This window comes from Macrobrachium rosenbergii, chromosome 7 (genome assembly GCF_040412425.1).
Source record: "Macrobrachium rosenbergii isolate ZJJX-2024 chromosome 7, ASM4041242v1, whole genome shotgun sequence".
Taxonomy (NCBI): Eukaryota; Metazoa; Arthropoda; class Malacostraca; order Decapoda; family Palaemonidae; genus Macrobrachium; species Macrobrachium rosenbergii.
Window position 1 is genome coordinate 16,926,059 of NC_089747.1, and position 23,942 is coordinate 16,950,000.

At 34.4% G+C, this 23,942-nt stretch overlaps 1 protein-coding gene and 1 long non-coding RNA gene across 2 annotated transcripts in view; both read right to left on the reverse strand.

Annotated features, from left to right (window-relative positions):
* LOC136840196 (uncharacterized) overlaps positions 1-5,800 on the reverse strand; it is a 58,861-nt gene extending 53,061 nt beyond the window's left edge. Inside the window, exons 1-2 of the long non-coding RNA XR_010853554.1 lie at positions 5,680-5,800; positions 3,727-3,840 (exon numbers count right to left, since the gene is read on the reverse strand). This is a non-coding gene — a long non-coding RNA (uncharacterized lncRNA). The remainder of the gene's footprint in view (positions 1-3,726; positions 3,841-5,679) is intronic.
* A 9,277-nt stretch (positions 5,801-15,077) lies between these two features.
* The window catches only part of LOC136840198 (uncharacterized), a 10,456-nt gene continuing 1,591 nt past the window's right edge, over positions 15,078-23,942 (reverse strand). The window contains exons 2-5 of the mRNA XM_067106698.1: positions 20,856-21,154; positions 18,568-18,755; positions 16,964-17,074; positions 15,078-16,216 (exon numbers count right to left, since the gene is read on the reverse strand). Coding sequence (XP_066962799.1) covers positions 16,036-16,216; positions 16,964-17,074; positions 18,568-18,755; positions 20,856-21,154 — 779 coding nt within the window. The 3' untranslated portion in view covers positions 15,078-16,035. The remainder of the gene's footprint in view (positions 16,217-16,963; positions 17,075-18,567; positions 18,756-20,855; positions 21,155-23,942) is intronic.

Below are 23,942 nucleotides of genomic sequence, written 5' to 3' on the forward strand. Positions count from 1 at the left end.
GTCAATATATCAAGCCATATTCATTCTATGAAATTATCCTTAATGCACCTAGGTTTATCAGAGTCATACAACAGTTAATTAAAAAAATTTGTGCTTCAAATCATATGCTTCTATTACTGGTGTTCATTAAAAAAGCTAAAAGAGTGACAAAAACGCATTTAACAAAAATATAACATGTTTAAAGCCATTACACAAAAATAACAGAATTCTGAGACTTTTACTTCACTGAGATATCTCAGGAATCCTTTTGTAGCCTAATGTAAAAAAAAAAAAAAAGGGAGAAATGAAGATTTTGAAAAATAAAAACGGGAAAAATTGAAGATTTTGTTGGTGATACAGTACTGTATTTAACCTTTATTAACAATTACTGGGGTATATAATTGCAATATGATTTCCAAAGGCAATCTGCTTTTTTCTAAGGCTATCCACATTATGTCAGCTGAACAAATAAGAGAGCAATTGCTAACTTATCCTGAACACCATCAGAGTGAAATGTAAGAGAAGTCAGTCTTGGTTCTAAAGCAAAGAACCACCGCACGGTTTTGTAATCAAAAGTCGCAATGAAATTTAGTCAAACCAAATTATATTCTTTTTTAAAATAAAAAATTTTCTATGAAACCTGGTTACAAAGCTCTACACAATGAAATGATTGAAAACCTTTCTGATGATATTTACAAAACTTGGATTGAATCCTGAAAAACATTAACTAGAATCGCTTTTTTTGGAATGGAGTTGTGTCACTGGACCCCTTGTTATAAAACTGGACCTCTAATGAAGAGAAAGGCTTTTCTATTAAATTTACAATATCACATACGAAGAAAGCTACCATTTTTTACCAAACACAAAGAAAAGAATTTAATAACAACTGATATTCTAGGACAGCCCAGTTATTTAAAGAAAAATGAAAAAGCAGGATTATATATATCAGTGCAGTACCAATATTTCAAAGGTAATAAGGTAAAAGTTTAGCTTTCCTTGGGAACTGTATGCACCACTATGAGTAAATTACTATACCCTAGATAAATTAATTCAATACAACGTACAGACAAATTTTAAACATCCTAATCATTATAGAGCAAATTTTACCATATAACACTGAATAATATAATATTTGTAAGAAGGTGGGCCAAATTGCTCTGAAAGTATCTTCCATTCACCCATGCAAAATAAAAGTATTACAGGTATCAGTTAATTATTCTTGTTTATCAACAGTAACACAAATGGCAAGATCTTCTGCATGATATTTTCAATACGTTATAATCTAAATGTGCAGATGTCCCTTGCTATCCATTGTGAATGGGTTCTAATCCCCAGCAGTAATGTGGTAAATTACACATCATGACAGTGAATTTCACATATGATACGATTTTTCTTCAATACTCATATTACAGTATAGTGTACAATTTTTTTCAATATGCAAATGACAGCATTAAAATGAATTAACAAAGGAAACAGTACCGCATGGATGTAACAACAACAAAGTAAGTGATGACAACTAACACACACTGTACATGAGTGATTTCAGTACTTTAACTATCCTACTGTACCACATTATTTACCTATGTAATTAAAACTTTATATTATTAGCCCAGAGTAGTAATAAATCTTACTGGTGTAGACAAGAACAATCATGACAATCATTAACATCTGGGTAGTATAAATAAAACAAAAATACAGTACAGTAAAAGCTATAATCAAATCTATTTCTTGCTCTCACCCTTCTTTAATAATTTTCTGATGAGTATTATTTTCCCTGAATGAGTGAAGCAAAATGAATGAGGTAGGCATGGTGCTACAGTTTTGGCTATAAATCTCCTAATAATACAATATGTAAGGTGGTTAATCTCTTAGAGAGAGCTTGGAACACCCAACAATGAAGAACTTCTTTCTGGAAATTCTGGAATGTCAGGAGCAGATGTTGGTGGTGTTCTTTTTTCAAAGCATTGTGAAAGTTGTTTCTTACACTTTTTGATTCTTCAAAATGGCGCTGAAGGGAATGTCCAACTTTGGTTATCATGTGGGTGCCTGTTATGCTTCATTCCATTCAGGAATCATATTGCATACAGTAAATTGCTCTTAAGCTTTTGTGAAATCTTGTTCATCTTATTTACCTTTGTCTCTTTATTGACGATTTAGTATCATATTTTACTTCCTCCTTTGTTAACACATCTTTATAATGCTTACCATTTACTCCACAGTAACCATATCAGCAGGTAATTCATTGTCAACATCTCTCGATATCCAAAGAATTTGCCTAATTTCTCTATCAACCACAGAAAAGCCTCTGAAATCATTCATGATTTTAGTCCAAAGGAACTTCCAAAATGAAGAGATTGTTTCGAGTTTGAACTCATCCATTCCAGATTTTATGAACTTTATGACACCAATAATGGGGAACGATTTCCAATATTCTATTAGTGTACTTCAAAATTAGTATCAACAACCGATCCTTGTATAAGTCAAACACCAGGTGGGTATATGTGGCCTTGACACATTGGATTCTACATTGATCAAAAGGGTGCAAAGATGAGGTACTATGAGAAGTAAAATTACAACTTCAACTTACAGAACAAACATTAAAAGAAAACAATGTTAAAACCATTATTCAAGCAAATGTCAGTACACCATGATTTCTTCTTGTGTTGCCAGAATAGATGGCTCTTCTTTAGGGCACATGGGTTGTTAAGTTCGGAAAATAACACCTTGAGCTTCACATGACCGACAGTAATGCCATACAGCAACGTCAGTCTACCTTTCTGTAAGATACTTTGAACTCTTTGGCTTGCTTTACACTTTTAGGGGTGTATGTTTGATTTGGCATCTTATTCCAACACAATCCAGTTTACGTAGTTACAACTAAACATTAGATCTGGAGGGGTATCCTTTATTAACTTCTTCAATTCTCCTAAAAATCTGACAGCACCATATTCATCCAGAGGTGCACATTACCTTCCTGCCTTCACAATTCTGAGCCCACATCTACTACAGAGCCTATGGATTCATCCTTTACTTTAAATTATTTTGCATTATTTGTTCCCAAGGATAATTTTGAAAAGTCATTGTACATGCAGAGCCCTTTCTGATGCAACACACTAACATCCATCAGACCAACTTTCCTCTTCAAATCTACAAACCACAATATAAGTCTCCTAAATCTTCACTAAACACTTATCTCCTACTACTGACATTACTTTGGCTGTTGAAGGGGCAGAAGCAAAAGCAATGCAATTTTTTTTTCACTTGTCTACTACTGGATGATTCATTCTTATGGACCATGCTATAAAACTGGCTACTGTATATTCACTATCTTCCTGCATTACATGAAGAAGGAACTTTACATAACTACTTTTGTGTTTTGTTACTGAACTAACCCCATTTTTGAGATAGGAATAATGGATAATGATGAGAAACTGTATACACTAACACAATTCATTTAACAAAAATTCTTATTCAAAGCCATCTACTGCATGGTTGCTAAACTTTCATTCATGTGACAATTATACACAATCTACTGTGACAAGGAAATATCCAAGGCCATGTACATGGAACTGTTCTAAAGGGATCATAAATAATTGAGATAGGAGTTGAAGCTTTAGAAGTCCACAGTGAATACCCTTTTACATAGTGCCAGTACACCAAGTGGTTGATATTATCAGCACCCCTAAACTCGGGTTACTGTTCAGCTGAAAATATAGTGTAAAAAAAGCTGTGCTGGGGCAATCTTACCTTTGTAAAACCTTGACCACTTCCTCCAAAGTTTCATGAAATCTCAGCAAAAGGAGCTGCTGCTAGTTTACAGGCAACTTGCTCCATGCAAGTGCTTCCATCTCTGCTCCAATCCTATAAAAAAAAAAATTAAATGAAGCGGGTATATCTCATTTAGAAAAGTGTATGAACAGAGAAGCAGTAAAATATACATATGTATATACAGAGTATAGATATATATATGTATATCTATGTATATCTATATAAATATAAATTATATATATATATATATATATATATATATATATATATATATATATATATATATATATATATATATATATATATATATATAATATATACTTATATAATTAGTAAACTATATTCTAATTATAAATACTTAAAATTTGCATAAGCTTTAAACTACTGTAAGTTAAATGCCAAATATTATAAGTTAAAACTATTTTTAAAGAAAAAATGTTGGAAAATTCAAAGATTTGCTTCAATAACTTATTCTAGTAGTAGTATTTCACTTTTACCTAAGGTTCCAGTGGGGTTTTTTGAGGACATGGCCCTAGGTCAGGTAAAACACAATGCCCTAGGTTAGGTATAAGGGAAAAGACATACTCCTTCAAGTGCAGCTACCACATTTTTTCCTGTATACTTTTAAGTAAAATTATCACACTTTTCACCCAAAGTTATGGAGGTCCTTTGCACCTGGGCCAAGTAAGGCACAGTACTCTTGGTTAGGTTAGTTAGGACAGGACATATTTGGTTACAATCCCTGTATTCAGTGACTTTAAACATAGCTATATATTTTTCAGCATTTAGCACACGGTTTGGTAAACTTTGTGTAGAATCCCAATAATAAATTTGTTATACAAACTATTCTCTATTAGTGTTTTGTATGATCTGGCAGAATTTGACCACCATTATTGTAAGAAATCAATTAGCCTATTTCCTCTTACACCTCTCATCCCTGGGGAAGGCTCTATCTGAAAATTTATTTTAAAAATTATTTGAAATCATGTGAAAACCAACAATATATATAAAACTTAAATTTTTACAAAATCAAATCGTAAACTTTGTCCTCTTTGCAAACCACACCTGTGGTCCCCTTCAAAATAAACTGCCTTTGATCACACCACATAAAAACCACATACCCTAAGGCCTAAAGCCACCTGGACTAGGATGAAAGAGCCCCAGAGGGTGAGTGGCTTCCAGTCTGGCAGAATGTGGCACCCTGGCTTGGTTAAGGAAGATCAGAATGCATCACTATAATATAATACTTACATTAGGAACGAGGTTCCTTTAAACTATAATGGAGTTTTTATACCATTCATTCTAATTGGTCTAGTACTGAACATGGCGCTCACGGGAGTACAGCTAGTATTATATAATATTTTACAGCGAAAGAAACGAACGTCAGGAACGTGAAATGGAAAAATAACATTGGTAAATGCTATTTTTAAGTCCAAAATGTGATCACGTTTTAAAGTAAAATTTTACTTTTTTTTTTTTTAAATAAAGCAGCGGGGCTGACATCAAAATGTGGCACCGTAGGTAAAGTTACGTTACGGAAGCCCAGTTTAGTATCAATTCATTATATTAAGGCATGCCTTATGCCGCTCCCCGTCAGGTCTGGTGGCTTGTCTGTGGGTAAGGGGAGAGGGGGGGTTCAATGTCCGTCAGATAGGATCTGACGCCTAAAGTTAGGTTAGGTCATTCACAATGTTTCCAAGTTTTTCACTGTTTACCTTTCACCCAACCCATAATTTTCTACTTGGTCCTCGCAATTGCTGTTTATGTACAATTACTACGATATCGCAAAACTTCCATTTGTCATCAATTTCGGCGGTTTATTTTTTGGACAACTGTATTATTCTGATAATCCTCCCAGGCCTGTGGATGAATCACATCAAATATCAACCGAGTAACAATTACATCAAAACTACTAGGAAACCTATTGCTCACCTTTTACTTAAAAACTGGTTAAATTTGTTTTCAAAGGTAACCTTTACTTAGTTCTTTGCGTAACCTCAACCTATTCGAAATCGTTCCTTCAATGGAAACCACAAACCAAGAGGTATCCAAATCCAAAGAGCGGTGTTCTTTGCAACATGAAAAAAAATCCTTGGTTCTGGATATACCCTTCTCATATAATTTTATTATACTGGAAATCCCATGATTAGCATTATCTACATCAATACAGTTCAGCACAATCACACTACATGATACTTCATACATAGATCTTATAATAAAGCTATATAGGCCTATCGGCATTCAGTTGATGTATAAGAACGGATTAACGCTCTTCATTCAATTTATTAATTCATTTATTCCTATAAAATGATAAGTTTTCTTGTCACCTTTCAGCCTGGATGTTACTGCTACTCAAAGAGCGAAATGAGAAAAAATCCGTATCTTTTAAGAAGGCCACGCAAGAAAACGCGCCTTTGTCCTTTCAGAGGAAATTCTAAGGGCGAGAAATTGTCTGTCTTTAGTTTAGAGTGAGCTTGGGTCCTCATTCCCGTATTCAGTTTATTACTGTACTAATGAGAGGTCACGTGAATGCATGTGTGTATGTCGGGGTTAGAGCGTGGGGGAATATGGGTAGGGGATAGGTAGGTGGGTGGGGGGAATGTGGGCTGGGGATGGGAAGGCAGGTAGGGGGGTGGGTATATAGGCTACATGCTTCTTCGTGTGCTTGAACTTATACTAATCTCTCTTTCCTCACCCGTGCCTCTAACCCATATTTTTCTCTTTCTCTCTTTGTAGATGAAGTTAAGCGACATAAGGAGATGGACTAGAAAAGCAATCTTTAAATTAAAGGAAACAAACGCGGAGGGTGGACCAATATTCGGTTAAGGAGAATGGACAGGATTTGATCGATTTATATCGATTTTAGGCATACATGCCAAGCACTGGGGCAACTAAGGCTATCCACCGCTGACACGGAAATTGACAGTAAAAGTTTGAAAGGTGTAACAGGAGGAAAACCCTCGCAGTTGCACTATGAATCAATTATTAGGAGAGGGTGGACAGTAAGATGGAAGAAAGAGGATATGAACGGAGGTACAGGAAAAGAAATGAAAGCAGTTGCAGCTAGGGGCCGAAGGGGCGCTGCAAAGGCCCTTAAGTAATGCCTATATTGCACCGCATGAGGTGCACTGACGACACTAGTTGGGGTTTGCTATTTCACTGGCCCTAAAGCCGGGTACACACTTGCGAGCAGGGCAATTGTATCATAACAGTGCTGCGTAAATACACGTTTCAAAGTCCTACAAAGAAGGCATCGTGCTTACCCCATATGAAAAATGGGAAAAAGCATGTTAAACGAAGAAGAAGAAGAAGAAGAAGAATGGTGTCAAAATGTTGAGGAGGTAACTGCAACGCGTCAAGCATGTACTTTTACTGAGCTCCACCGTGAGCAGTCAGTCAGTCAGCCTGTGTTTTACCGACGATGGCCAACAACATACAAGGAGCTGCCTTTCCCTGTTCCAGTAAGTCCCTTACTGCTGCTACAATATTTATTGTTGACAAACCAATCGTTATTCTTTTGAAGTGTTCATATTTTCGTAGTCCGCTGTCAGATCCAAATAGCATACAGTCAGTTTTGTCTTCATTAAGTTTCAATTTCTTCGCCGACATCCATTTTTTGATGTCTTTCATTATTGCATCAGTTTTACTAATAGTGACTGCTACCGTTTCGACAGGACAATAGAGAGTATCATCAGCATACAGTTTATACTTACCCTTGTGCTTATTTAGAATTCTAGATAATTCAATTGTGTAAATGCCAATAGCAGTGGACCCAGAACGCTGCCTTGGGGCACTCCTTTTGTTAGGCCTTTCTTTTCTGATTTCACATTTGATATAACTACTGTAACCTTCCTATTTTCTAAGTAGCTTTTGTACCATTTGTGTACATCATCTTCGATTCCTACTTCTCTCAGGTCTTCAAGCAATAGATTGTGGTCAATTGTGTCAAATGCTGCACTTTGGTCAAGCATAACCAGGATACCACATTTTCCATTTGTTATAATTTCTACTATATCAGTTATAATTGCACACAATGTAGTCTCTGTTGAGTGTTTTTTTCTGTATGTTGACTGATCATCAGGTATAATGTTGAGTTGTTTCAAGTGTTTCCATGTTTGCTTGTGAACTTCCGTTTCTGTAAGTTTTGATAAGTATGATAGGTTCGATATTGGTCTATAGAAGCTGATTTTCTTTATCACCTTTTCCTTTATAGGCCGGCTTTATACAAGCAAGCTTTTCACCATTTGGGAAAGATGCCTGTCAAAGTGTAGCTCCCGCAACTGATCAAAATTTTTTGCCTCTTTTATATCACTTATGGGAAACGGGTCATTTTCACAAATAGATCACCGGGAAATCAGAAGAGGTCTCCTTATCTAAACTATGACAGATTCTTTCAATTTTTTCTTCAAAGCAGTTCACAAAGTTATCGGCCAGGTTTTTGTAGTCACTAGTTACATCAGGTAGAACCTTTTCTTCCTAACCGTTTCTTCCTTGAGTCCCAATATTCCAGCTAAATTATCATGGACTTCTTGGGGATTTTTCTCTAAACTAAATATTTTATTGTAATATATTTTCTTGGTTTTCATAATCAAGTTGTAATGATTTCTAGCTGTTTTATACGATGACCAATTTTCACTACTTGATTCTTTCGATCTTTTCCATAGATCTTCAATTTTTCTTTTCTTTTTCTTAGCTTCACGTAATTCACTGTTAAACCATTTGGAATTTTCTTTAACTATTATTTGCCTTGTTACTTCTGGACATTTATCGTTGTAGCTTGACGCCAATATACTTTTGCTATTAACTGTAAAACAGCTTACACATACTTTGTTTGTTTCTCTTATTTTCTTTATGCTCTCAACAATAAATTCATCAGCTTTAAAGTTGGTTTTGTTTCTGTAAGTGATAGTTTATTCAGTGTATAACCTTTCCAGATATTTATATTAAATGTAACTAGTTTATGTATTGGAGATATCACGCATTCAGGCTCAACTTGTGTCACTTACAATCTCGTTGTTTTTGTTTTGTATCACTAGGTGAATGGTATGGTTCAGTAATTATGTCGGTTTTTTCACAACATTTACAAGCTCGTGGCTTTCAAGTAACTCTATAAATTCTTTGACATATTTATCATCTTTATCATCCAGATGTAGGCAGACGTCACCACAAATCATTACATTGTTGTCATCAGCTAACAAGTCGAGGAAGTCACTGAATTCGTCTATAACGATCTCTTGTGCTTGGTGATTTATAAACTGTTATGATTTATATGTGTTTGTGTGTGTAATTTTGGTGTTGATGTATTCAAATGTACTGAACACATTTTGGTTCATTATAGATAATTTGTACACTTTTTTGACAAAGATTCCCACTCCACCACCGTTTTTTTCTCTCGGTACATGGTAAATGTTATGAGACCCTGGTGTCATTTCGCTTATTTTAGAATAATCACTTACATATGCATATATCTAGATTGTGATCATTTATAAGATTTCTAATAGTGTTAGTTTTATTTCCTACGGACTGTATGTTTATTAAATTGTATCGAAGATTATTAGTCAAAGCCATGGTCCGTATTATTTTTCACTTTTGACACATTCTTTATATACTGTGCACTTACTGCCATCGTATGTTTATTGTTCAGTATTACTATGTCCTTTCTTTACACAATTTTTACACGAACATGTTGCTGACACATTCATTTGATTTGTGATTTTCACCACATCTAGGGCAAGCTTGGTCATTTCTACAATTTGTTGGGCTATGACCAAATTCCTGACATTTATTGCATTGATAGGGCATGTAACAGTCGTATACTTTGCAACGGATATACAGTGTACACAATTTGTCACCTCTGTCATAGATAGCCTTTCGTATTTGTGGTGTGCATTTGATGATATAGTGTTTATTTTGTCATCTTTTTACAAATTCCAAGGATTTTCAACATAAATGTTGTTTTTGGTAATTTTAATGTCTAGAGTTTAGTGATAAAAAATTCTCCTAAAGATGTTTCTGGCTGCATCTATGAAATTCCTTGTAAAAAATGTGATAAAATATATTATGGACAAACTGGAAAATCACTCACAACGAATCAAACAACACCAATATTCTGTGAGAACTGGCCAAATATCGAATGCATTATTCGTACATATGAGAGATTTAGGTCATCCTATTAACTGGAGTAAAGCAAGACCTTAAGTCCCGTGCAATGACACAGTTAAAAGGAATATCATCGAATCTTGTTTTATTAAGTCAAATAATGAATGTGTTCTAAATTTAAGTCTTGGTTTGTTTAAACTTGATGCCTTCATAAATAAAAAAGTTGTTGATAAGTATATGGAAAATTAATATTCATTTTTATACATATTTCTGCAATGTGAATGGGTAAAATTCCGTTTTTCTTATGGTTAAGTATATATTTGGATTAGTTTGTGACAGCGTGATCCCGGATTTGCCGTGGATTAACCTTTTGTTTTTTACCCCCTGGCAATTAACCATGTGTTTTTCAAGGTTATACATGTTTTTAGATTTTGTAAGACTAAACTTTAGTGTTTCTTTTTGTTTGGTCTTGGGTTCAGTTTGTGACAGCTCGACCCCGATTATCCTGGATTATCTTTCGGTTTATTACCCTTTGACAACTGACCATCTGGTATTCTTGTTCTTTTTGTTTACTTTGTAACCTTCTTTATATCTGTGTCTCATTCGTGCCCCGACGATGCGTTAATAAACGTGAAAGCGCTTGGTACTGAACTTCTGCCTGTCATTTTCCTGTGGGATTCGCTTATATACTGAAGTCACGTGCATCTACTGTGATTTTTTAAGCATATATATATATATATATATATATATATATATATATATATATATATATATATATATATATATATATATATATATATATATATAGGTGTAACACGAGTTTATGCAAATATTTTGGAAAATTAAAGAAAAAGTAATTCTGAGCAGAAAATGTTCTATAAACATGCATTTTAAGGCTTCGTTTGTCGGTGGGGAGAATTTTAAAATAACCTTATCATTAGCGCTGTTTTCAAGGGATGGAGGTTGCAACGTAACGGGAAGTCGCAGCAGCCTGGGATGTTGACGGGGGCCGGAGAAGTGAATAAGGCAAGTAGATTGCTAGTCTTTTAATTATGAGTCTTTATCTTGCAAGTAATCTAATTAGCTTACAGCGATGCCGTATGGCTTTATGTATCAATAAGTAGCGTAAATGTTGCTGGGCAACATTTTTTTGGGATCGTTGAATTCTCGGAATTGTTGAATCAGGACTCATGGCTAGGCCTACGCCTATGACTGGTGTCTGATGAATACTTTAGATGGAGAGGGAGAGATTTTTAAAAATATATTTCAAATCTTTGGTAGGCATCTAATGTATAAGCCTACCTTTGACGGAGGGGAGACTCAATTAGCCTTACTTTTTTTATCGGTGTCCAATGAATACAACTGATAGGGAGGGAGAGGGATTTAATGATGCACACATTTTTCTGTTCAAAACTAAATAATACATTTGATTGACAGGTATTTTATTCACATCTGCCTAATCGCTCCATCCTCCTTCTCTACCGCTTCCCCTCCCCCCTGCCCCCACAGCTACGTCGACTTCCCGTTACCAACTTCCATCCCCTGAAAGCAGCGCTAATGATAACGGTTATTTTAAAATTCGCCCCACCGACAAAAGAAGCTTTAAAATGCATATGTGTATAGAACATTTTCTGCTCAGAATTACTTTGTCTTTCATTTCCCAAAATATTTGCATAAACTCATGTTACACCCTGTATATATATATATATATATATATATATATATATATATATATATATATATATATATATATATATATATATATATATACATATTAATAATGTGTATATTAAATGGTTATCAATAATTTGTCACTATGATACTCAGTTATTCTGCTGATGTGCAAACACTTTTATAAAGTCGGTTCAAAAGGTTCAACTGTATTGTTTATGAATCGAACCACAGTTGGATATCCAACATTGGAAAATGGGTAATCAAACCAAAATTGGATATCCAGTGTTATCCAGCATTGGAAATGAAGTATTGTTTTGATAATGGTCCAATTCAGTGATTCCATTATCCATTAGTATAGTCGGATTTCCTCAATAATCCAGAATTGGCCCAGTGTGTCTGTTCCCAGGGGAATTAGTTTCTGAAATAAGGCGAATTAACCTCTGGTTGCCAAATGACTGTTGTTGTTCAACTCCAAATCATGAAAATTAATAACAGTAATAAATAAATGAGTATTATTATTATTATTATTATTATTATTATTATTATTATTATTATTATTATTATTATTATTTATTATTATTATTATAGTAAAGTTAACCTTCGCCTTCTTTAATAGAACAGACTTTTTCTATTTTTCCTTCATTATATTAAATACTTTATGTCTCTTTTGTCTTGAAATCTTTATCCTCTGTACTGTTAGCCTTCATGCCATACCTCAGTACAATTATATACGCCTATGTTGTTGCCATTAGAGTTATAAATATATCACATAATTGCCATCAATTACTTTTATTATTATTATTATTATTATTATTATTATTATTATTATTATTATTATTATTATTATTATTATTATTATTATTATTATTATTCAGATGATGAACCCTATTCATATGGAACAAACCCACAGAGGCCATTGACTTGAAATTATTATTATTATTATTATTATTATTATTATTATTATTATTATTATTATTATTATTATTATTATTATTATTATTATTATTTAGAGGATGAACCCTATTCATATGCAACAAACCCACAGGGCCATTGACCTGAAATTTAAACTTCTAACGAATATGGTGTTCATCTAAAGAAATAACAAGAGGTAATAGGAATTACAAAAAAAAAGAGATCAGTTTATTAGAAAATAAAAAATACATTAACAAATTAATAAATAAATAGGTATAAGTGTAAAGTAAATTATTCAAATATTACATCCGATTTGATATCATAAACGTATAATAAAATACGCAGACTAAAACCTCGTGAGCGAGGAATTGTCGATTTTTAGTTTTTTACAGTTCTGGACTGGTATATGTCTAAATAAACATGTCCTGAAATATTGTTGCTAAAAATTTGTTTTGAAGTGGGTTTTTTTACATTTTTGTTCACCGCATTTACCGACATTTAACAGCACTGAGTGAAAAATTGTCTCAAAATTTCTGTATGACTTTTTTGGTGGAAGTGAGAAATATACTTTACTTTCCTACTAAAATGCACATTATCTATGATAAAAACTGGCTCTTTCTCTCAAAAGTTATAATATCAGAATAAATATGTGTTAATGTATCTAGGCATCGCCCTGTGAGCGACATTGAGCGACAAATTGTCGTACAATGTTTGTATGACTTGCCAATTCTGGATAGTGGAAAGTGAGAAATTTACTTCAGTATCCTACTAAAACTACCCATTTTCTATGAGAGCTGGTTCGTTCTCTAAAAAGATTAAAAAAAAGTAAATTCGTATCCATGTATCTCGATATTTTGACCTGGTCATATCCGTATCACAGATGTACTATGTCAGCTAGTATACATATATTTTATATCTCTTGACATATTTTACTGCGTATTTTCGAAAATATGAAATAATATAAGTACGTAACAGTTCCAAACAGAGCGTCGGGGTTTTACAATAAACATCTCCGATGGCAACTCGATTTGTGTGGTGTTGTTTTGAAGTGATATCCTATTGCATTGAGACTCATTTCCTTTCCGGATTTTCTTACCGCGTAGTGCATTCACGCAATCCCATTGCCATAAGCAAGAGAAGTACCACTCTTCTGAGGGAGAAATTTGAACGATTGCGTCTCGTGAGTGAGTTATAAGAAAGGGACGGAAGCAAACAGGAAGCGTGTTCGCCTGGAAAAGCAACAACGACAGAACTCCCATATCTAGGTAAGGGATTTATTTTCCTTTATTAGTGGTATTCAGATTGGGGATATTGTAATTAGTGATTACTATTTTTCATAATAATTATAATAATTATATAAGACCAGCAAGCTTGATTTAACTGCAGTGAGTTGTCGTCTGACTCTTGACTTGTGTAGGCTTGGTTGTTCAGCGTTTGTTTACTTCATCCTCGCAGTTGTTTGTTTATTTGCCTCCACAATCTGAACGGAAAACATGTACAGTGGTAGCTTATATAGGTCATGAAGAAAATTTATATTGATAGCATATGTTTTTATAGGTTAAGAAAACTTTGGGGCGAGTGTAAAACGTTGGGAACAACCCTTTCTTAGAATACCTGGCCTAACCTCATTAGGCCATTTATTTTTATAATCTATGAAAAAGATTTCACACTGATAGCATATAGCCTACTATTTTTTATAGGTAGCATATACTGTTTTTCATAGCTTATGGAGAAAACATTATGTTGATAGCATATATTAATGAATTTTTGTTATGAAAAAACTTTGCACTGAGAAATATAAAATGTGTATATATATATATTGTATATATATATGTATATATGCATATGTATATATATATATATATATATATATATATATATATATATATATATATATATATTTATATGTATGTATAACTGAATCACGAAAATATGAAACAGGTTTTTATCTTTATATATATATATATATATATATATATATATATATATATATATATATATATATATATATATATATATATACATATATATATATATATATATATATATATATATATGTATATTATATATAATATATTTATATATATATATATATATATATATATATATATATATATATATATATATATATATATATATATATATATATATATATATATATATATATATATATATATATATATATATATATATATATAGGCTATATATATAATATGAATATAGAATATGAAGATATAATATATAATATGAAGATACAAAGGCCCATAAAAACACAGTTTGAACGTTTCAACCATGTATTTCGAGCACTTCCTCCTGTGCCCCTGTTCACTGGTAAAATATGGACACATGATGTGTTACAGGAGTATATATACAAAGCAAATGTAGGTGTGGCAGTATACTGTATATACTCCTGTAACACATCATGTGTCCATATTTATTAGTGTACTCAAATATATGGTTGCAACGTTTAATAGTGTTTTATATGGCCTTTATCTTTCATATTATACTGTTGCATTACAGTAAAAGACATATATATATATATATATATATATATATATATATATATATATATATATATATATATATATATATATATATATATATATATATATATATATATATATATATATATATATATGAATGTCTTTTACTGTAATACATCAGTATAATGTGAAGATAAAAAAAACCCATAAAACACTATTTGAACGTTGCAGCCATATATTTCAAGCAAAGTAAAGGACTATGAGTCGAAAGGCCTTGCAACGCTCCATTGTCTCTCTTTCCTTCGCGGGTTTTGTCTTTATTTATATATATAATATGTGTGTGTATACACATGCACATATATACATCCATACATAATGCCCTTCAAATTCGGTGGTAATATGATCTGAAAATGAAATTTTCATCAGAATTCTCACTGATAATTCGTAAAGCTGTAACGTGACCATCCATCCAGACGCTGGAGTCGGTAGTCAGTCGAGTACACACATATGTATACATTTAAAACATTTGGAAATTTCGCCTAACAGGGGTGGGTCAAGAGAAAAAAAGCAAACGGTCATTGCCACATTCATAATTTTAACTGCTGAGCTATGATGAAGTCCCTGTGCAGTAAAACTTTCACGACATCAGCCGCATCATACGCACTCACAAATGTCGTGTAGGAAGTGTGTTGAAACTGATCACATACTGCGCCATTCATACTTATTGTGGACACACTCGCACTTCCTTGACATTAGGCTCTTCCTTTCTAATACCTGTTTTACACAGTCTGTTCAACACCTTCAAGTTTTTTTTTTCCTCCTTCCTTATATCACTTCAGAACTATGCACAGCTTTCACCATCTTATGGTTAACGATTCTTCCCACAAGACCAGACCATCTCAAAAATGCTTTGATCCATTCTCAAAAATGCTTTGATCCATTCTTTCACTTACAAAAATTAAAGCGAGTACCAATGGGGAGCTAAACCAAAACTATCCTAGGACAGGTGAAAAAATATTAGCTGTAACACACAATGAAATGACAAATCCGCCACTTCAAATACGGAAAGTTTCAGGGCGCAGAGAGGAAGGAAGTTGAAAGGAAGTCTAAGAGATTCCCTCTAACTATTGACGAGATTTAATATGGAGATTGGGCACTCGGGATAAACACGCCAGCAGTCCCCGTGTTCTTTTCCATATTCGGCAGCCTTCATGTACTCCCCTTCAGATGGAGGAGGCTTTTGTGGGCCCTCTTTCCCGTTGTTCTCAACTTCCTCGTAACGGCCGTCTTCGCTGATTCGCCTAGAAGTATTTAGTCATTAGTTTTCAGTTTTAAAAGATAAATATTTGTCATTTGGAATACAGATCGTGCATTATTTCATAATTTTTAAGAATCTTTAAACGATTTCCCTTTTTTACGGAGGCTAGGATAAATAGTAATCAAGCGAAAATTACAAAACTTAAAAAAAAGTGATCGTTTCTAATGTTTTTTAAAAAAATAAAAGGCGACATTGGGTACAAAAGCGCTAAAATAAACCATTGCTTTGGACAATACTGCGTTTTTCAGTGTATGATTGGCTCTGATAGTTGCTCGAAAGTGCTTCGCAAAACCACTGTTTTTCGGTCTTTAAAACGAACTGCTGCGAGTGATTCGCCTAGAAAAACTCGACCCTCGTCAAAAATGCAACCGGAGAGTAAATTTACCTTTGAAGATTAAAGTATTGGTGTTAAATTGATTTAGAAACCCACAGCCGGTTATAGGGAAAAGGATTTGTTGTTATTTCTGAATATTTTGTTTTAATCTGGTGATCGTCTTCGTCATAATTTTCACCGTGACACTAAAATGGTTTTCGACTTCTTAAAGGGTTTTCTAAAATCATAACAGTTGGTTGAGTATGAGGTCTGAATTCTCTCCAGAGGACGAAAAGCCTATGCAGTGCCAGCCAAAATCCTTCTTCTGAGAAAGGCGTGTCCAAGAGTCCAGTGTCTGAGGATTTCATTTTATTATTTTTATCAGAAAAAATATCAGTTAACAAATAGTGGACTTACTTGACTAAAATATGCACTACTTCGCCCACAAAGCCGCGGAGATTAAGAGATGGCGAGGCAGCCATTTCACACACACATCTCCTGACACATGCTTTGCCGTCCACACCCAGCCTGGAAGAAGATGAGGATACTTAGAGGTGGCTGAAGTTCTTCTGGGGTAAATCTTGGGATGTCTACATAAGTCAAGATATTAACTTACGTATTCAAATCCCTTTGAATTTTTATGATCTTGGGGTAATAAAATAAATCTTGCGATTACTTAAAAAAAATGTAACTGATGATGGAACTTCTAAAGGCAGTCATAGACTCTGGACAAGTGAGAGTTGAAGGCATCTAATTAAAGCAATGCCAGTTTCTGGAATTGAAAAATTATACAAGAATGTGATCACCTTAGTTAGCAATGTTATTGAAATTTTGCAACCTTATTTTGATAACGGGTATTCTAGGACAGAATGGAGCAAGGGTACGTATCCCCTCAGGAAAAAGCTATGCACATAAACTAAGATTTTACGCGCGCTATTTTAGATATTGAATTTTACTTCCAGTTTTAGCGTAAAAGAGTACATACCATACAGATGCGTGTTGTTATAAGTGTAGGAGTAAAAGAAGGTCAACCAGAAAACAAGACAAATAAGAAATACCAGTGATTGGTAATAAAAATATAATCAAGGATAACAACAGCAAAGCGGTCACTTGTATTCAAAACAACGTCTGTCGTTATTGCCTGTATGCTGACGATTTCTCTTTTCGCGATAGTTGAAAACAAAGTTCTGCTTACCTGACCACTATAACGACTGGAATAAAACAAAATGACTTCTTGGCCCATTAACCGCAAGTTTTACATCTATATGGTTTATCGCTTCACCTGGATTTATACTTATTCGTTACCGCTTGTGCGGCACATTCTAGAGGATACTAATGGATCTTCGTAATGCCCCCTCGGCTCCAGCTGCATTGCTCTTTCCTGGTTACTTTTCATCCATTCTCTTTGGTCTCTTCCTTCTTAACAATTTCTCAAATTCTCATTACTCGAGTTTCGCTTCCCATCTAAAAATAATCCTTTTGTTAAGCCCTAAGGATTTTAGAGGTGTGACTCAGTGATCTCGTTAAACTAATTGCTACAACTGCTAATGCTAATTAAAAAAAAAAACTTTAAGCATAGGTTAGAAAGTATCTTCCAGAATTTTTCTAATCCATATCTGAATTAATCTGCAGTCACTACTGTAGTTCCATCAGCATTACTACTCATGATGCGATCGCCTGTCTAATACACCTCTCATCATTGCACCACCTCTCTCCCTTAGCAAGAAGGTCTCTACGTTGACTCTTTGTTCCCATAATTCTTCGGTCGCGAACGCTTTCTCCCCAGCCATAACTTTGTATCTTTCCTAGATAGTGACCCCAAGGGTTTTCGGGGGTCGTTATCTAGGACTAATATTTCTTGGGTGTCATTATTTTTATGATATTTACTGTCTTTTGTTTATGTTTTTACGGTAATTTCCAACGGGCTTGTATGAAATACGCCGCAAAGGTGAACCCTTGGGGGGTCACTATCTAGGAAAGGTCCATAACTTTTATATGGAAGAACCTTCGGTTTCGCTTACGAGGAAACAAACTCCTCGATGTCGTCTATTTCTGAAGTGGAAGTGGTCTCGTCGATTCCTCTCCTCTTCGCGCTTTCCATCTTGTGGTTGAGGAACTTCAAAGGGATGCGGTAGGTTATCGGCATTTCGAACCTCAGGAAAGTGCTCCGGTGCACTTGTAATAAAGGGATGACGTGTTTGAGGGTTATCTGAAAAAGTAAATAAAGTAAATTATATATATATATATATATATATATATATATATATATATATATATATATATATATATATATATATAAAAATTATGTGTGTGTGTGTATTTGTATATGGGTGTGGTATGGGGCTTACGTGGACTTAAAAAGATTTACGACAGGAACAGTTGAGGCAACGGGCAGGATATTGAAAATATTATACCGTTATGAGGGACTATATTTGTATGATAAAAGTGAAGCATGCCTTAGTATGAAGGAGAGTGACTGGTTTGGTGCGGAAATGTGTTTGAAGCATGGGTTTTTTATGTCTTCATTGATGTTAATAAGTTTAAGAAAGAAGTGGTGAGAGAAGCCAGAGAAAAGAAATTAGACGTAGGTTCAAATTTGTGAGAAACGACTCCCAAAAAGGAGTGCGCGGAATGGTCGATGTTGACAGACGATACAGCACTAGTTGGCGGTAGTAAGAGAAATTGCAATAACTAGTGGAAGAGTTTGCTAAAATGAGAGCATTTAGAGGAAGCAAGTTAAAAGAAGAAGATGAGTAAGAGTAAGGTCATGCGGATAAATGGAAAAAAGGAGAAAGGAGTGGAATTGATTGGTCCGTATAAATTACCTATGAGCAAATATATTGGATGATGGTACGATGAGAAATTGCTGAGTTACAGAGTAGGTGAAGTAGTGAAGGAAACAGGGTGCGAGTAAAAGATTTCAGATGCTTATAGAAGTTTACATGGGAATACATCAAGGAACTGTTGAGCCAACTTTCCTTTGTGGAGGTGATGTGCGGACGGTGAATGCAAATAAAAAAAAAATTAAAGTTACTGGACTTAATTATTTCCGTAGTATATGTGGCGTAAGAGGAATTGAAAAGGTGAGAAATTTAGAGATTAGTAGATGTCGTAAAAAGGCCAGCTTATTGACAGGGTGAATTTTAGCGTTTTGAGATGTTTTGCAGTCTGAGAAGAATGGGAGATGATTAAATGATTTTAAAAAGTGTGTAATTCGAAAGTGTTAGAAGGAAGGAGAAGAGAAAGGCCAAGAAAGTACGTGGCAGATGGTGTGCATGAGGAAAGTGCAAGCTAGAGGTGAATGGTGCTGTGTATATAGGTGGTTCAATATACTGCTGATGAGCCCCCCCTTTTTTGTCGATGAAGGAAGCGCCTAATGTAGTGAAAATAGTCTGCATAGGGCTTCATTCATGATTTATCATCATCATCATTTAAAATATGAATGTGTTGGTGATTATTGTGTCTGGTTCGACTCCCAGGAGTACAGTATCATACGTAGAAAGCTGCTAAGCCGTCAGTTTTTAATATTTCCCAGATCTTGTCCTGTGCATTCTAAGATAGTTTTTGGAGTCAATGAAAGCCATCACTTCTCCATGACATATCTCACTGTTTCCTGTCGAGCTGTTGGTTGAATAATGTACCTCATCCTTTGCGAGGGAACACCATTCTTGTACCGAGCTCATGATGCAGAGGTGATGTAGAGTGAGTCTTTTGATCTGCGCTGCTGGCGTTTGAAGATATACAGGAAATAAAAAGGCATAGTTTATACCTATAGTATGGACACACACATGTATATGATATATATATATATACATATACATATATATATATATATATATATATATATATATATATATATATATATATATATATATATATATATATATATATATATATACCATCTCTGTCTTAGTCACAGTCCATCATTATCTCTGTGTCTACTGTTCTTGGTCACTCAGTATCCAAACCTTTGTTTTTAGTTTGATTTAATTTCACTCTTGTTTTTACGAGGTAATATTGACTGATTAATTGTTGCATTTTTGTGCAATATAGCCTTGAGGATGAAGCCATGTTTTGAAGCGTTGGCCAGGAATACAAACACACACACACACACACGTACACACCCACACACACACACACACACACACACACACACACACACACACATATATATATATATATATATATATATATATATATATATATATATATACACACACCTACATACATACATATATTCATGTGTACATATACATAAAGAAAGAAACACTTTGGGGATGCACGATATAATAGACTCATTTGCACTAACATCAACGGATATGTCACCATTGAAGACTGCAGGGAGAGACCTAGTTTTCCTTGCTCTGGGCGGCGATTGTATAGACATAGACGTAATATTGCCGCTTGTCACATATGGCTTCTGCAGAACGTTACCGTAGGTCACATACGTCTTGTTGAAGTCCTCTGCAGGTGAAATCCAATAGTCCTGAGGCCCACCAATAGTGGCCCATGTAAAAGCTGTCAGTATCTCGTTGTTCTTGGACAGGAAATGATAGTTATGGTAAGCACTCTGGGAAGTTCTTAGTAGACAGATCACTGTGACCAAACCTGGAGAAAAATGGTAAAACGTATTTAATGCTCGTTTATAAACATAAGGTTATTTATAAGTGTTAACAGTCCTAACAATGACAACAGTAATAAGTATATCGATATACTGTTAAAGTCAATCGCTTTTCCCCAGAGAGAAGTAAACTTGTCGAAACAGAAGGAAATTTAAGGAAAAGAAAATAGTATTGCTCTCATACACAGTTGTTTAACAAGTTCTCATTTTCATTCAAGGACAAGATCGAGGGATGGTTGCTGCAGCAAAGTCTGGCTTGTCGACTAAAGAGATCAGTCTGTGGAAGAAATGTGTTAGAACGTAGGCTGTACGAGTCAAAATCTCAAAGCTCTGGAAGGCCTCAATTGCAGATGCAACCATCGCATCTGATATGTTCTGATAGAGACCCGCTTTATACAGAATGCCTGGTAACACGAGCGAAATCCTTGCGAAGCATTATTATCGTTTTAGTAATTAATTCAAAGCCAGATAAAGAGTCTATCACGATTTGTGGTATTTTTACAAGGCCTCGGTCACGAAAACCAGGACGAACACTGCCATGTGCGCGTAATAAATTACATTTGAATGTGCGGTTAACAGCATATGCGTTGTTGAGCATGCTGAAGATTTAATGTAATACTTACAAAATACTCCCCAAGTAATTTCTGGGATTTGTTTATACCCGGAGTAAAAAAATAACATGATTAACTGGTAACTCAGTCACACAACAGAAACCAGGCAAAACAAATGCCTGCCTGAAATGGTACATTTCAGTTTTTTTAAGCAATATGCGTTCTAGAACTTGTGAACTTTAGCACCAGAATAGACAACAATTAACCATCAGTAACACGAGCAACGCGGCATAGGAGATTCGGTAGAGATGATGATTGGGCTAAGGCTTTGCAGAGGTCTCATTTTGATGGACGAATGCACGTAGAAATATCCGTAAGTAAGGAAGCCGACCGTGAAAACATCTGAACATAAAGGATTGTTTTTCTTCCTTGTGTCTCCGAAGGCACAAATTATTTAACAGGGGTTTTTGGTTTACTTGTCAGTGGTAGTTAGTTTTGGGCTATTTCGTATTATTATTTTATTGATATACCAAAATTTAAAAACGCAGACAAATAAACGATTCAGTAAACTACAAGTACAAACGTCGCGCATAATAACATCTCGAAAAAGTAAGACCCGGGAAAATTGAGAATAAAAATCTGCGCACTCAAATCAAAATGAACAGTGCGTCAACACGCCAGCAAGTTGCCACCATCGTCAACAACACATAAGATACGAGCGTAGAATTTGAAAGCGGACGAAAACCGCCGAGAATATGCAGATCTATGCGCAATATCTCACCGTCGCTGATGTTGGTTCCATGACGAGATTGAGTGATGGGAGGAGGTGAGACAATGAGCATTCTCGATTGACGTCTATGGTATTCAGTTCAACGATGCATATGGTTACAAGGACTACCTGACGTATGGGAGATCAAGAGATAATAGAGAGTAAGCGCCGTTTTAGGGTGAAAGGAATAACAATACCCCCTCTCTCTCTCTCTCTCTCTCTCTCTCTCTCTCTCTCTCTCTCTCTCTCTCTCTCTCTCTCTCATGTATAGATATACTGTGTATATATATATTATATATATATATATATATATATATATATATATATATATATATATATATATATATATATATATATATATATATATATATACATATCTATACATACATACATACATACATACATACATACATACACACACACATACACACACACACACACACACACACACACACACACACACACACGAAGCGTAGACTACAGTAACTCATATGGCAATAGCCAGGATTTAAACTAATTTCTGTCGAAGTACAAAGAGAAAGAAAAATTTACAAAGAAGAGAAATGTCGACGTAATGATATAAGGGAGTGCTTTTTTTTATCAGGGAAAGATAAAGTCGAAGTTCAACAAAGATAAATGTGAGAACTAAATTATGGTAGCAACTAATGAGTCAAATACATTGTTTAAAATATCAGCGAAATACAGGGATTAAGTTAATACTCCAATATTTCTTGTCTTTACGGAATATGTAGTCAACAAAGGAACGCCCAAGGAAATAAGAGCAAATATAAATGCGTGATAGATGCTTATGAATGAGTGCCGTCTATAAAGGAAAAATAATACAAAATATCTTCGAGCAGTTTTCCCTTATTACAAATACTGCTGTTTATGTTTGTCACAATTATCATTTGCAGCTCATGCGCTTACATGATACCTCATTATCATTCTCGTACAATCACTGCGTAGTTATTGTGTTATTGCTCATCATTTTATTCTTCTCAGGACTTTGACCTTGTATGGGGGCAGGGAGGTTCCAAAGAGAAACCATTTTTCGTTGCAGTAGAATGAGAACTAGTAATTGAGTTGCTTTTAAGTTTTTATCAATATATCTGTAGTAGGGTTCTAATACACCACCTCAGGAAATTTCCACGTGTTCAGTAGTTTAGGATTATTATTTTAAAGTTAAAAATAAAAAACATGCTGTTAACTGGTTTGATTTCCTTGAAAGTATTTGTCTCTTGAAATAGGGAGCTAGGTCATGTCAGAATTTCTACATCAGTTAGTCTAAAAAGTCCTCCTCTTATTATTATTATTATTATTATTATTATTATTATTATTATTATTATTATTATTATTACTGTAGTGAGGTGATAGCTTATCTTTAACATCATTGAATTGACAGATTGTTGGCAATTTCTTGGCAATTTACCTAGAGAAGAATTCATCTGAAATGGT